At 48.9% G+C, this 16013-nt stretch overlaps 1 protein-coding gene across 2 annotated transcripts in view; it reads right to left on the reverse strand.

Moving 5' to 3' along the window:
* The window catches only part of MROH1 (maestro heat like repeat family member 1), a 2813132-nt gene that overhangs the window by 1563509 nt on the left and 1233610 nt on the right, over window positions 1-16013 (reverse strand). For both annotated transcript variants that reach the window (XM_069621886.1, XM_069621885.1), the window contains exon 21: window positions 15774-15896. In XM_069621886.1, coding sequence (XP_069477987.1) covers window positions 15774-15896 — 123 coding nt within the window. The remainder of the gene's footprint in view (window positions 1-15773; window positions 15897-16013) is intronic.

Consider the following 16013-nt stretch of genomic DNA (forward strand, 5'->3'; position numbering starts at 1 on the left):
ATCTGGGACAACAAATGTTGTTTGGACGAACTTGTTGGGAAGGCCCTTTATGAACTGGGCCATAACCGGAATATTTAAAAAAAAAACCTTGGTCTGGGGACCTCTTGAAGACAGACAGGGTCGATTGTGAGAAACCAGAAGGTGTCTCACCCTTTAGTCCTCTGGGATTCGTCATCCAGGTGGCCAGGAAAAGGCCATTGCGTTTGGGTCCAGACCCTGGGGGTGGACATGTGTGGGAGGATCACCTGGGAGAGGGGTCTTCGGGTAGTAGGAGTGGGACACCTGATGGAGAGACCTGGTATCCCCCTCTCTGTAACACCTTCAACCCATCCTGTCCGGTAGGATACTAGGAACTCTACCCCCCCCCCCCCATTTCCCTTCAAAAACACTTTCACACAGACAGCCCGGTCTGGGAGAAAACAGACTCACACCGGAGCATTGTACCTGACATGTCCCACTACTACGGTCAGGTAAGGTTAGGCAATTACTGGTAACCACTCACACCTGACTTCCATTAAACTTCCCCACACAGATAAAAGGCGGCACACAAGAGCACGCTCTGAGCGAGATAAAGCACACGAAGGAACAGTGTTTTCCTGACGGCAGCTGAATGAGGGAAGAAAGATGGCAAACCAAAAAGGGTGCATGACGAGGGGTATACCCTTGACATTTCCGGTGACAAATCGTTACTTTCCAGAACCCTTCAGATTAGAAAGCATAAGGCCAGGAAACCAGACTTAAGAATCCTGTATTGTGTGTCGGAGATACCCGGGGCCCTCCTGCACGGCTTACCGAGTCGGGGAGGAACAGCAGTCACTGTGGTACCGCACTTGGCTCCAAGATCAAAGCAACGCCAGAGAGATCAACACAGCCAGTGAGTTGGGGAGACAGATGCAAGACCGGTCTGTGTTGAAGTCAAGTTTGCAAGTGGCAAAATTGGATCAAGAGTGCAAGAATTAAGATTAGTAACACAAGTAACGTGTTAGGGAGAATTCTCATTTATGGTGAATTTCCCTTACCTAGTGAGTCCCTCAGCAGCTTTGCTGGATTTCTGGGGTTTATTTTTTCCACCTGGTAAGAGTGTGAATCTTTTTTTCACTCTTACATGTATTTTGCCACGTGTATTTCTACTGTTTGTGTGATCCTGGGCTCTGGAGCCACACCACTCCATGAGCCCAACTATGTGTGTGTGTTGCACATCATCTTCAGTGCAGTGACACAGGGTTGTCTCTAAGACTTCCCACTGACTCCATTTTTCTGGGGCTGACTACTGTCCCCCAGAAACAGGTAAAGTTGTCATTTACTTTATGTAGTCACTTAAACTGCAGACCCAGTACACCCCATCTTACATGGAGTACTGGAAAGGGTTAATTCCTACTCCTTTTTGTCTGCGCCTCTTGGAGCTTTGTTTCGCTCCCTTAACACAAAGACTTGGCTCGTGGCAGTGGTACCTACCCTATCTTTTCTACCACGATTATATTATATAAACGTGGTACTGTTTTAGGCTATTGTATTAGCCTCGAACTTACACCCGCTTGACCAAATACTTTTTAATTTGGCTCCGGTCGGGTTTTAACGCCATTTCTTTTGTTAAAATCCTTCTTGTGTTTTACTTTGCGCGGCAAACCAGGTTTGCCTTCTTTGTTCGCCGACCTTTGGTGGGCTTCTGTCCAGAAGCCCTCCTTTGGCGTCTGGGTGTCTAGATGGGCTGAATGTGAGGGAGGGGTTTAGTCACCCCCTGCACAGGTTGCACTTTGTGTCGATTGGCTAAGGTGGCTGTCCGGGCCAGAACCCCCCCCCCCTGCTGAATGATTGACAGCCAGGCTGTGTGAATGGGGGATTTTGGCATAAAAGACAGGACTCTTGGGCTGGAAGTCAGAGTCGCCACTGGAACTGCAAAGAACCAAAGAGAAGCGGAGAAGACGACGGCTGCTGCAACTCCTGAGTCCCGGTGAAGCCCTGCTGCAGTCCTGAGCCATCTACCCTTCAACGACAAGAGAAGATCCAGTCCGGAGTCTTCTTCCCTTGACTTGAGTCTGTTGGGATCAACCAGCTCACCTTCTACAGCCAGAGGATCCTCTACTTGGTCGAAATCGCTGCACACAACTGTAGTGGTCCGGATAGCCATCTGAAGAGCCTCTCCTGTTTTAAAGGAGCGTACCTTTTATTCACTGTTGCTTTGCTGCTGCTGGCCTCATCCCTGGGTAGTGCAGATCACTCCAGACGTCGTCCTTGTCCCCACGACTGAAGCTCCAGGAACCTTGAGTCTGTAGGAACTACCAGGAACAACTGCCGTGGCACCAGCTTTTCTTCAAACAAATAAGGTACTGTGTCCGACTTCGAGGAACTAGGGTGAACCCTTTTCTCCTCACCCAAGGCTTGTCCTTATCTTCCTTCCCTCTTATAACTTTTGCCTCCCTTTCTACAATATCTAAGTACTCCTGGCAATCTCGAATCGTGAAATGTTCTAACCTTGTGATCCTCGACAACAGGACCCCTGTCCCATTTGACACTGGCGCAGGCCTATTGACTTATCTACTTTTTAGAAAGTATCCTCCGATTCTATCTGCCTTGACAAAAGTATTGCCTATGATTTTTATCCCCTATTTTCTTGTGTTAATTCATGTGCTAAGTGTGTTTGACTTCGGTAACATTTCTTCTCGCGGGTACGCCATTCTTTAGTAAGACCGAACTCTCATTACTGTCAAAAAGTGATCGCGTAATAACCCACGTTAACGTCTTTGTTCCACAACACCGGTCCGTCAAATCCAATGTACTTACCTTGAATTGAGCAGCACAAGGGGAATTGGTTGTGTGTAGTATATTTGAAGTGTGGTTTTAATTTAATAGAAGTGAAGTGTTTTATGAAGAGATGGTTTAAAAATAAATGTACTTATATTTTTTAAACAGAAACCTTGAGTCAGTGTTTACTTGAGTCACAGTAATTGTAGTCCTTTGTGTAATCTCTACTACTGCTCATTTGCTCTTGAGATAAGTCTGCTCCGCTACTGCTACCACTCTGTTAGTACAGGCTTGTACCAAAGGTGAAATTGCACTGCCCAGGATTCTGCCTAACATAATGAAAGATGTGAGGAAAGCTTAATTGCTGATGGATGCTAGAACATTAACAGAGAAAGATATAATACCAACTACAGAGTGGTCCAGCACCGCGAAGGTGCTCAATCGAAGGTCTCTGCAAGGTATCCAGCCAAGAAGTGGCAGAAACACAAGTGGAAGATATAAAGTATGAGAGTTGTATCGAAGTGGACCTGCAACGGTCGCACATTCAAAAGCCTTTGATTTTAGATACCAAGAGGAAAACTTAGAAAGTGAGAATGCATGGTCCGAGCCCGAACGATGGAGATCCATGGTCTGAACAAGGGAGACCAATTGTGAACATTGTGTTAACGAGAACTTGTAAATGTAAAAATCCTGATAAGAAGGGAACTTTGGTGTTCGTTTGTTACGACAGGGCCTCTGCAATAAGAGACCTTGATTAGAAAAGAGGCTTTGGCAAAAAGGCCCTGATACTTATGCTTTGAACTGTATCCTCGTGGCAGAGAAGCCAGAGTGTGTGCGAAGCTCGAACCTGCTGTCTTGACCCATGATGAAAACATGGGGAGGGAAGTCAACTGGTCAACTATCCTGACATATTATGTCTTGAACACTTTTCTTTTTGCATACATTACTGTCCCACACCATTTGTATTTAGAAGTAAGGATTGGCAATAGGTGTATCAGTATAGGTCCTTTTATTTTGACAAAGACTCTACTAGGACTGCGTTATTATTTGATGGTAGTAACTTTCTCCCATCCTTAGATTTAGGCTTACATAAGCTTTCACCCAACCCACTGAAGTTCAAAAAACACCCTTGAACTGTGATCACTTGTGTCTGTCTTCACTGTTTGATACCATGCCTTCCTTACACGCAAAATACCCTTTAACTTTGGCAACCTGATGAAGCCAGTGACAGAAGGAACTCCATCACTGTGGTGGTGGGGTAAGAGATAGGGTCAGTCTCGTGTTCCCTGCAACACACCTCAAATCGTCTCCACCTGCATGCATACAGAGATCTTGTAGGTGGTCTGCGTGCAGTCAGCAACACCTCAAGTACCTCTTCTGAGAAGTCCCAGTCATCATACCTCATCCTCTCAAGAGCCATGCATGTAGGTTGAGGGAATCCGGGGTCGGGTGGAGCACTCAACCCCCCGACTGGGTTGTTAGGGAGAATTCTCTGTTTAGGCTGAATTTCCTAACCTAGCGAGTTCCCCCAGCAGCTTTGCTGCATTTTTGGGGTTTATTTTTTTCTCCTGTCAAGAGTGAGACTTTTTTACCATCACTCTTGGACATGATTTGAGTGTGTTTCTTTGATTCTAGATGTGTTTAATGGGCTATGGGGTCTTTTACTCCATAGGGCTTCATGTGTTTTTGTGATGTGTGTTACACAGCACCCTCAGTGCAGTAACACAGGGGTGTCATAGTGACTCCGCAGTATAGACTCCATACCCTGGGACTGACTACTGTCTCCCAGGGTCTGTAAAGTCACCATTGACTTTACCAGTCTTAAATTCTGAACAGAACCAGTACAAACCATCATATTGCGGACGTACTGGCTGGGGCAATTCGATTGCCCCGGGGTCTGTTAGTCGAGGGGGCACGTCTCTGTCCCCCCCGATTGAGTTTTGGCTGGTGGCAGTGGATACTACTTTTTATATTCAACCGCGAATATTTCTCTATGGGATTTTCCCATTGTTCGAGGCTACTATCTTTATTTATTTAATTACGATAGCCTCGAACATACCGCCGGTTTATTTAATTAATATTAATTCTCTGGTTGGTGTTTTTTGCCAAAACTCGGTTCTAAAATGGCGTTTGTGTTCTCTTCTGTGACTTCAACCCAAGTCGAGCCCTTTGTTCCACTTTTTGGCGGGCTTCTCCACAGAAGCCCTCCAAAGTGGTTCCACTCTGTCTGGGGTACTTAGGAGGGGTGGAGGGGGATTTAGGCACCCTGGACTGAGTTGCCTAGGCAACTCAAGTCGCACTCCGTTCTGATTGGCCCAAGTGGTGAGCCGGCCGGCTCACCACTTAGCATGTTTGAGTGACAGCTAGGCTGAGTGAATGGGGGTTTTCTGCATAAAAGCAGGGCTTTGGGGACTGGAACTTCAGAAGTCGCCACAGGACCTAAGAATCCGACAAGGGAGAAGCTGAGCCGACCTGCCACGACGACACCACCGGTGGAGCCCTGCTGGACCGTCTTCACCACTTTTCCCCAACGACAGAGGAGATCTCCCGCCGGAGAGTCTTCTTCCTTTGACTGGTGGGGATAACCAGTTTCACCGTCTTTTCGCCTTCCCGACGTATCTCGTGGCCGCCTTGCCTGTGTCAAGCACCCCGGCAACCGGGATACCACGTTTTACCATGACCGCGAATTAAAGGGTAATACCTTTAACCGGAAAACTCTGCGGCTGGTTTCTTCCCTGGCAGTGCAACGACCTTCATCTTTCCTCCAAGTCGAGATCTTCTCTTCCCCCTGGATGACGACGAGACTTGCACCCGCTGCCAGGAACAACTGCCACCGCTGGAGGATCCTTCCCACTTAAGGTACCTTGTCCCGCCTGGCTTCCCTTGCCACCGACTGTACGGGGTAGATTTAGCCCCCGGCATTTGAACCTGGGTTAGCCTGGGACACCTTGGCTAAACTTTTCTGAGCCTCTCTAAACTCTTTTCGAACTCTCTGCAAGACTTTCTAAGCCTAGTGTAACTGTGTGATCTTGGGCACATTTGTGCTCTGCTCTCTCTAAGAGTGGGCCCAGCCTATGGACTTTGGCTCACCAGTGACATTTGCGCTTCTGCTTTGCTAATAGTGTTCCTAAAGCTTAGAGTGGTGTACCTTCCCATATTCTGTCTTTTTCCCTCGCTTCTTCATGAACTTGTTTGAGTGCCATCTTTAGTTAAGCACTCACCTCTGTATGAAAATAAGTGGTGTTAACTAAGACTTATCTGATAAGGAACAAGGGTTGTATATATTATAATAGTAACTGTGTTTAGAGTGTTTTACGATAAGAGTGCTGGAGTGTTTCAGTGTGTTTTTAAATAAATAATTATATACTTTGATACCAAAGCTCTGGTCAGTGTTTGCTTGTATTGTATCTGAGTGCCTATTGTGTATACTTTGCATACTGCCTTACTCTTCTTGAGGGGAGTCTGACTGCTCAGCCACAGCTACCAGGTAAATCTGGGTGATACAGACTGCTACCAAGTGGGTTTACTGCTAACACCTGTAGTCCTAAATCTTTTGCAGTGTTCCCAAAGGGAACTGCACAGGTTTCTGCCTAACATGGGTTAAGAGATCTGGACGCTGAGGCAAAAGGTGAGGTGGACAGATGGTCAGATCAAAGAGATTGCAGTACCACTTTCTCTCCCCTGTGCGCCATTTGCTGGGAATTCCCTCAAGCAAAACTTTTCGCACTTCCTGTTGGGAGTCCGTGGCTAATAGATCCACTGCTGGGGTACCCCAGAGAGGGAATACCACCTCTAAGACTTCCTGGCACACTTCCCACTTGTATGAGACCGTGCTGCGCCTTCTCAGAGTATCCACCAAGGTGTTCTCCGCCCCTACCAGATGAACTGCCGAGCTGATTTGGTTCTCTCGCAACCAGAACCACAGCTGAATTGTCTATGGTTGCCAGCTGGACAAGCTGAGAGACTGGGCAAAAGCCCTCAGGGCTAACCTGATGGCCCACAACTCCAGCCTGCTGATGTGCCACCTGGCTTCTGATGAGACCAGAGGCTGTTCCCCTGCAAACCCTTGCAGTGGGCACCCCAACCCTTCAAGGACGCATCCGTGACCACTCAGGCCTGGGGCCAAGAAGGACAGAAGGGTTCCCCCGCCAATCGATTGCTGCGCGTGTTCCACCAGCCGAGTTTGCAGACTACCTGACTAGACACTGAAAGGCAATCCATGAGCGCTCCCAGATACTGAGACCACTGGTCCCTCAGGAGCCACTGGACAGATCTCATACGCAGCCTGGCCCCTGGCACTAGAGAAATACAGGAGACCATGAGACCCAAGAGGCAGAGGAAGGAAGCTGCTGGAAGGGTGGTGTTATTCGGAAACAAATGCACCATCTGGGCTATGTTTCTGACTCTCTCCTCAGGAGGAAAAGCCTTCCCTACCCGGGTGTCTAGGACTGCTCCGATGAACTGGAGCCGCTGAACTAGTATCAAATGGGACGTCTTCAAGTTGAGGGAGAAGCCCAGCCTGTGCAGTAGTAGGCAGGTGTCTTCCAGACCAGACAAGTCTTGCCCTGCCGACTTCCCTCGGTTCAGCCATTCGTCCAGGTATGGAAATACATGGACCCTGGATCTCCTGAGGTGAGCCGCAACTATCGCCATGAGCTTGGTGAAGACCCTTGGCACGGAGGTTAACCCAAAGGGAAGCACTTTGAACTGATAGTGCCTGTCCCCTATGAGGAACCTTAAGAACAACCAGTGCGCTTTTGGTGTATCAGCAATAAGCGTCCTGTAGGTCTATTGACACAAACCAGTCCTGAAGTTCGAGAGCATAGAGAATCTCTTTCAACATCATCCTGAATTTGTCTTTTCTCAGGAACTGAGAGACCCTGAGGTCCAGGATTGGACTGAGACCTCCTCCCTTCTTGGGCACCAGAAAATGCAAGGAACACCAACCCGGCCTTCTCTGAGCGGAAGGTACCTCTTCCACGGCACCCTTTGTGAACAGGGCTCACAGTTCTTCCTGGAGCTCCTGTTCCGGTTGGATTGGGGGAGGTGAAGGTCTGTCTGGAGGCCTCTTTAGAAAAGGCAGACAATAAACCCACTGAATCAACTGCAGGGCCAAAGCATCAGAAGTTATTTTCTGCCACTGGGGCCAATGCCCTGCCAACGGTCCACCAACCAGTGCATTGTAGGAGGGGAAAATCAAAACGGTTTTGAGGGCGCAGGTGACCCTGCCACTGTTGCTGCCCTCTAGAGGCCCTCTGCCCCTACAGAGACACGAGATCCGACTCTGCCCTTGCCTGGCTTAGGGGACCGGCGCCTTCCTGCCATAGGGTACATAACGTCTATAGCCTCTGCCCTTTGGAGGCGAAGCTGAAGGCAGGTTTGGGCTGGCTGCGCCGCTAGGCCCAATGATTTAGCAGCCAACTTGGATTCCTTAAAATTTCTCTAAGGATTTGTCCACTTTCTGACCGAAAAACCACAAGAACCGCATTGAGGGCCCAGACCGGGTGCGGCCTATGCACCGGAGGAAAGAGCGTAAACAATCCCTTGGGGTGGGCCTTAACCACTGGTTACCCGCTGAAAAAACACACTCAGGGGAATTCTTGTAAGCCCCAATGGCCACCAAATGGGTGCAGCAAGTATCCACCTGCACTACAGAAGGAGCCAGGTGTGCTGAAAAAGCCAATATGTCGTCCAGAGGACAAGTGACAGGATCCAGACCCTTGTCACAAGCCCAATGGCAGAACCTAGCCCATTTTCTCTTATACTGGGATCGAAAAGTTGGACTCCTGGCCTGTTGAATGATGTTCCAGTTAACATCTGAAAATTGAGCATGCCGCAGCGTTAGCTCGTCAGGAACCAGGCCGCCAGTGCCAGCCTGGCTGGGTCTGGTTGCTGCACTACCCCGCCCCTGCTGTGTCAGGAGATCGGAAGGTGGACTGGCCTCTGGGAGCACAACTGCAGCAGATCTGAGACCAAGCTCTCGAAGACAAGTGGGGGGCAATCCGGATGAGGCTGCAGCCCACCGAAGAGCAAAACATGCAGAGGGTCCAGCTGGAGCAGAGGGAGGGTGGGGGACGCGTCACACCTGCAGCCGTGCCAACAGATCTGGAAGGCATCTCCCAGAGACCACCCCCCCCCCAACCACATCCTGCCCATGAAGCAAAGTAGAGTCACTAGAAATTCCGAGGAGATGCAAACAAGTCCAGATCCGGGTCCCCCCACCCCCCCAAACTCTGGACCAGGGGCAACAAGGAGTCTATGTGCAACTCCCACTCATAGGTGTTGAACCCCAAGTGGCTCAACTGGTCCACTTCTGCATTGTTGTCCCCCGGGAGATGGACCGCTGACATCCAAATCCCCTCTGTCAGGGCCCATTCCCAAATCGATAGCAGGGGAACGGGTGCCACTCTGCTTGTTCAGGTAAAACATTGTAGTGGGGTTGTCTATCTTGACCAGAACAGACATGTCGCTGATGAGGGGCAGAAAAGCCTCGAGGGCCTGGCCCACTGCCCTGAGCTTGAGCAGATTGATATGCCGGAGGGCTTCCGCCATGGAACATGCACCATGAATCGTGTAGCCCTCCAGAGTAGCCCCCCAGCCCGAAAGAGAAGAGTCTGTTGTCACCACCAGGGTAGGCTCCGGTCGGGTGAAGGGGGCTCCCACTGAAACATTGCCGTCCATCAACCACCAGCGAAGATAGGGTAGGATGAGCAGGGGTACTGGGATCCTGTTGGCCTGGGACCCCTGTCTCGTGATCCCAATTGGCCACGAGCTGGAGGCACATCATCTTGAGACAAGCGTGATGAATCGTGAGCACAGAGGATGCCATGAGCCCCAGAAGGTGCTAGAACCATGATGGAACGAGCAGGTGCCCTCGACATGGGACAAAACCTGCTCTGCCGACTTCCCTCTGATCAGTCATCCAGGTACGGAAACGCATGGACGCCGGATCTCCTAAGGTAAGCCGGGACTAATGCCATGCGCTTGGTGAACCCCCTTGGGCGGAGGTCAACCCAAAGGCGAGCACCTTGAATTTGCAGTGCTTGTGGCCTATGAAGAATCGCAGGAAGTTCCTGTGCTTCTGATGTATAGGCACATGAAAGTATGCTTCCTGGAGATCTATGGACACCAGCCAGTGTTGCAACTCGAGAGCTTAGAGAATTTCTATCAACATCACCATCTTGAATTTGTCTGAATTTGTCTTTCTTCAGGAACGTGTTTGAGGCCCTGAGGTCCATGAAGGGATGGATTTCTCCCCCACCCCCTTCTTGGGTACCAGGAAATACTGGGAATACCAGCCTGATCCTCTCGACACGGGAAGGATCTCATCCACGGCACCCTTCAAAAGCAGGGCTCGCAGTTCTTCCTAGAACGCATGTTCAGGTTGTTGAGGAGGTGGTGGTGGTGGTGGTGGTGGTCTGTCCAGCTGACTTTTTAGAGAGGCAGACAGTAGCCCCACCGCATGAGCTTTAGAGCCAAGGCATCAGAGGTAATCTCCTGCCATTGAGCTCAGTTATCCTTCCACCAACCGTGGAATCGTGGGGGGAGAAATCAAAGCAGCTTTGAGGGCAGAACCGCCCCAGCCTCTTCTACCGCTGTCTGCTGGCCTCTAGAGGCCCCCACACTCCTTCTGGAGCACAGGAAAGGCCTCTTGCGATGCCTGGCTTGTGGGAGCAGCGACTTCCTGCTATGGAGGGCATAGCGCGGATAGCCTCTCCCCATTGATGAAAAACTTAAGCCAGTCTTTGCCGACTTTTACACAGCTAGGCCTAGCAACTTTACGGCTAGCTTGAACTCTTTGATTTTCTCCAGAGTCCTCGTCCTTGGGGACCGAAAATATTCTCACCACCAAAAGTAATGTCAATGAGTATATTTTTGACATTGGATGAGAATCCTGGTGTGTGCAGGTAAGACTGCCTCCTGAGCACTGTGGCCGACCCCATCGATCTGCCGATAAAGTCAGCGAAGTACGGGCCTATCTGCAAAAAACTGCCGTGCCACCTCCTTGCTGTGGTACACCAACTGCTGGAAGCTTTCTCGCAGCTGTCCCCTTTGGGGCAATACTGGGCAGCCTGCCCAGTGGCCACCACAAACAAAGAATATTTGGTGAATGCGCAGGAGACATTGACTGCCTTTAAGGCCTTGCTGCCTGAGGAAAAGATTTTCTTCACCAAGGCATCTACTTTTTTACCTTCTCTATCGGTTGGGAGATTGGATTTGGATGTAGCTGGCCTGGTAGACACTGGCCGCCTGCACCACTAACCCCTCAGGTGGTAAATGGGAAGAGAGATATGGAGGGTCTTCCCTTGCCGGCCTGTATTTTTTGGAAAGGTCAGAGCTGACTGGGGATGCGGAACAAGGGCGTTGCCACAAGGTGGGGATATCTGCGTTGAAGGGCATAGCCCTTTCTGTAGCAGGTCCCTCATGAAGGATGTCAGTCAAGACATATTCCGACACTGGCCTGGCTGGAGCATTCCACCCCAGGGTATCCATCACCTTGTCAACTAAAGCCCTGTATTTGACATTGGTCCAGCCATAAGGGTGGGGCTGCTGCATTTCTAGGTCAAGGGACATGTCGAGCCCACTGGCACCGTACAGACATTCAGCGAGTGCTACGAGGTCTGCCGGGTCGACAAAAAAGTTGGTTCCTCCAGTCCCTGAATACAAAGGGTCGTAGCCATCCTGGTCATCATCATCAGTAGCAAAAATGTCTGCCATGGAGACGGAAAAGTCGGTCCTGGATTTTGGCATGAACAATGGCGTTCGACGTCGACGACTTGGCAGCCGGCGCTGACACACTCTTCGGCGCTGAGGGCGCATTGGAGGGAACCGGCACCTGAGGTGCTCTGGTAAGCACCGGTGCCAAAGGAGGCCCAGCCTTCCTTGGGCCGAGCCAGAAGGCTCAGCTGACACTGATGGTTTTGCTCTGGGGCCAGGGTCACTGGGCGCCGCTGGAGCTACCGGGGTCTGCTGAATTGAGGGCTTGCCCGTACCCACAGCCGCCGTTTTAAACATGTCCAACATCTGGGTTTTGAATTCCTCCCATTCAGCCCTGGACGTCGCCCCCACCAAAGACTTACCACATTCACTAGAAGAATCAGACTTGCACCTGTGTCAGTGGCATAATTTCTTCCAGAAGGCCTTGTGGACAATGCAGAGGGTCTTGAACTTAATCTTGCGGCCAAGGACAAGTCTCGCAGTCCTGTTCTGGATGAGTTGCAGAGGGCAGATTTAGAAAGAGGCTGTTGCAGTAGTACAGCCTAGAGACAACCAGAGCTCTAGAGACGGTGAGATTCTGGGGGAAGGCGAGGAAAGGAAGAATACCTCTGAGGAGGTGCAGTTGGTAGTTTGACTTCTTATAGATGTGAGGAGAAAAATGAATATTCTTGGGTGAGCCAAAAATGCAGGATGCCATGAGGCGCAGCAACTTCAGAAAATCGAAAGCCGGGAGATGTTGGACAATCTGAAATATATCTACCATCTGCAATATTTGTTAAACCCTCAACTCAGAAGGCGAAGCCTTTTCCAGGAAAAAATCCAGAACCGCTCCAATGAATTTCAGCTTTTGGGAAGGTGTATTCTGGGAGTTCTTGAAATTGAAAGAGAAGCCCAGTTTGTGCAGAGAGTGGCAGGCACAGCTGAGATGTTCCAGAGCTTGTTTGGGAGAACGGGTTTGGATCAGCCAATCATTCAGGTAGTGACAGATATGGATCCATCCCCCCTCCTTTGACTCGCTGCCACCACCGCCATCAACTTGGTGAAGACCCTCGGGCAGAGGTCAGCCCAAAAGGCAGTACTTGAAACTGAAAGTGAGAGCTGCCAATGGAAAATCTCCGGTACTTCTTGTGCTCGGGATGTGTAGGTACATGAAAGTAAGCATCTGAAGATCGAGCAACACCATCCAATCCTGGAGTTTGAGGGCCTGGAGGATCTGCGAAAGAGTGACCATCTTGTATCTGCCCTTCCTAAGGAACCTGTTCAACCATCTAAGGTCCAAGATGGGTCACATCCCTCCGTTCCCGTTTGGGAAGCAGAAAGTAAATGGAGTACCAAACTTGGTATTGCTCCGCTGCAGGAACCCTTTCAACTGCACCTTTTTCCCATAGGGAAATAATCTCCTGAGAAGGAGCAGGTCTGGTTCACCAAGAGATTGCTTGTTCCAGGGACAGTGTGGAGGCCTTTTTAGGGATGGGAGACAATACCCGTGAGCTACTGTCTGCAGAGCCCAAGCATCTGAAGTAATGATTAGCCATTCTTTGAGAGGCTGGATTAACCTGCCTCGCACTTGAGACTTGTGAATCAAGCACTCAAAGCGGTTTTGGAGTAGTGGATGTGGCAGAGGGTAAAGAGGCAATAGCTGTCTGGGAAGCTCCTTCTCCATGACCTCGAGCTGCACGTGGGAATCTTCTTGGACCTCTTTGGGCAATGTGTCCTCTACCTCTCGACAGTGCACATGAAGCATTGACCGCTTTCAGTGCCATACTGCCAGAGGCAAAAAGGTTTTTTGCCAAAGTGTCGTAATGCTTATCATCCCTGTCAGAGGGTAAAGATGGTTAGGCGCTTGCCCTATTACCAGTCACAGCCTCTATGACCGACTATCAGCTGGATGCCTGGTTTGGAATTCCGGATCAGAGAAGGCTGGTCTGTACTTCTTGGCAAAATCCTAGTTGACTGCTGGTCCCGAGCAGGGAGTCTATCGCTCCACGAGGAGATTTTGTTATGGCATTATTTAATGGAAGGACTGGTTCAACGGTTGTGCCCTTGTCTACAACGTTGAGTCGCCAGGTGTGTGGTGTGGGGGGCAACCTAAGGCATCTGTCACTTTAGCTATCATTCTCCTATAAGCCACATTTGCATAGGCGATAGCTTCTCCCCGGTGGGAATTCCACCTCAGGAGAGGTATCCAAGACACTTGCATCCTACAGGGCTAAGGCTAAATCAGACAGCCTCTTTTCCTCATCCTGAAACATTTCAGGGTGTCGAGGAAGGCCCATGGGTTCAAATCTGAAGGGATCCAGGTAGTTATCCTCATTAATGTCCTGAAAAGAGGGCATCAAGTCCGTAGTAAATTTTGGAATGAATCTACTCGAGGGACTGTCTTCGATGGATTTTTCTGCAACATCGAAGGTGCCAATGAAATGTCAATAAACTTATCAGCCGCCGATGACTTTGCCAGTCGGATGAAGGATTTCAGGCGGTTGGTTAGTCGAATCCCTGCCGGCCTTGTTGGATGCAGTGGGCTCAATGGTGGTCCTACCGGAGGAAGCGAGAATGGGAGGACCCCGCTTTCTCGAAGACCTGCATCATTTTGATGCAAAATTCTTCCGACTTCTCCGCGGGGCGGGTTTCGACAGGAACCGTACCTATCTCTCTGGGGATGAGTCTTCTTTTTTGAGAAAGAAAAAGCATGACGGGAGTTGTTCCTCATGTGAGATCACTTACAGTGTGTTTTCAAGTTTTTTCTTTCGCTGGCAATTTATCGTCTGCGCATCGCTTTTCGGCAGATCGGATCTTCGATGGTGTCGTACTTGGAGACTGCGAAGATCAGCGACCTAAGGCCAATTTGGAGGCTCTCTCCTTTAAGGCTTTTGGTGTCATATCCAGATACGATCCGCAACCAATCATGACGTGGTTGGTACCAAGACAAACTAAGGATCTGTAAGCGGGATTTGTGAGCCACAATCGCAGCACTTTTTCAAACCAGAGGTTTTCGGAATAGACAAGATGACAAAAGTATACTAAAATTCAATCGAATTTTTGAAGAAAATAACTGCGTCAGAGGACTTCTCTGAAGCGAAGTCCCGGAGTAGTGTGCTGGGCATGCAGAAAAAAGGAAGTGAGGTCACAGGGCACCGAGTGTGCTATTTGTACCCGCTTCAACGTCACGTTCTGTCACAAACACGACAGACATCGATGCAAATGCGCATAACGCACCCTGCTGGGGAAAAGTATCAGAGAGCTGCAAAGCAGTATAATAAGATCTAAAATGAGGAATTTGTGGGAAGACACAATCCACTAGAAATAATAATTGACAAGCCTCCCTGCGTTACCCCTCAAATCAGCTTCTCAGTACAAAGAGCAAACTTCAAACAATGAAGAAAACCTCTCCATACCTAACATCACTGCCCGCAGAAAATCACTGTTGCTCAAGCCGATGTAACCCCCAGATAAGACTATTGCAATACTCTATATACTTGCGGTTAATGAAGAAATCCATGCCAAGACTGCCACACTCCAGAACAAGGCGGCCAGACTATTTTCCTTCTCAAACCTTGGGACCCCAATTCTCCTCGCAGAGAAATGGCTCCCAGTTTAATACAGACTTATCTTTTCGAATCAGCTCCTTGTTTCTAAAACTCATTACCTGTTGCTCTTTCTAACTGTGCAAATCTAACAATTCAAGGATCTCATATCTAAAGTTCTTTAATGTTAAACTGGGTTCTGTATTATTTACTATGGCTCACACTTACAGCAGCAAAATGACAACAATGGTGATAGCCTTATTTATAAATAATACAAATCCACAAATCCCCCTGCCGTTATCGATGACCGCCTAGCTATTAAAAAAAAAAAAAAAAGAAACGCACTACTTGACAATTAGCATCAAGAACTACAATCTTATTAGGGACTTAACTCCAAGGTTCTGCAGCAACCGGCATGGAGGCCACTTCTTTGAGGTAAACTGCTTTCAACACCAGGGCAGTCTACCAGCCGAAAGCAAAAAGCTTTTCTGTTGGTTTCAGCCTTCCACTTAACCTCCATCCTACACCTACATCTCATCCAACAAGCAATTTCTTATGCATATACCTTCCCTTCAGCTGTATCCATTCGATCGTCACGCTTTTCATTCTTTAATTCAAATTGCTATTCAACTATAAATAAATTGTCTGAATATTTTATTTTCCGCTTCTCTCCACCGTATCCTTGAGTATGCAACAGCACTGCAACCTTATGTTGTATTTGCATACTTTCCGACAATTTGAGGGTTTCCACTGAAAACTAGCACCTTACAACAAAATAAATAAATGTACCTTAAAAATATTAAACAGGCCCATGTACTTCTTCAGTACATCCGATTTAAGGAAATCTTCAAGCTTTAATAAGGTTATATCCAAGTGACTGACTGAACAGATCCCAAATCCGGTAGCAAGACCCTGTATAAGAGCAAAGAACATTGAACACATTTAAAAACGGTTAAATCACATTTATATTGTACTTCATTGTCCGGCACAATTGCATGTAATCATACATCAGCTTGTACTGCATTATCC

The sequence above is a fragment of the Ambystoma mexicanum genome, chromosome 5q (genome assembly GCF_040938575.1).
Source record: "Ambystoma mexicanum isolate Mex_15411 chromosome 5q, UKY_AmexF1_1, whole genome shotgun sequence".
Lineage (NCBI taxonomy): Eukaryota > Metazoa > Chordata > Amphibia > Caudata > Ambystomatidae > Ambystoma > Ambystoma mexicanum.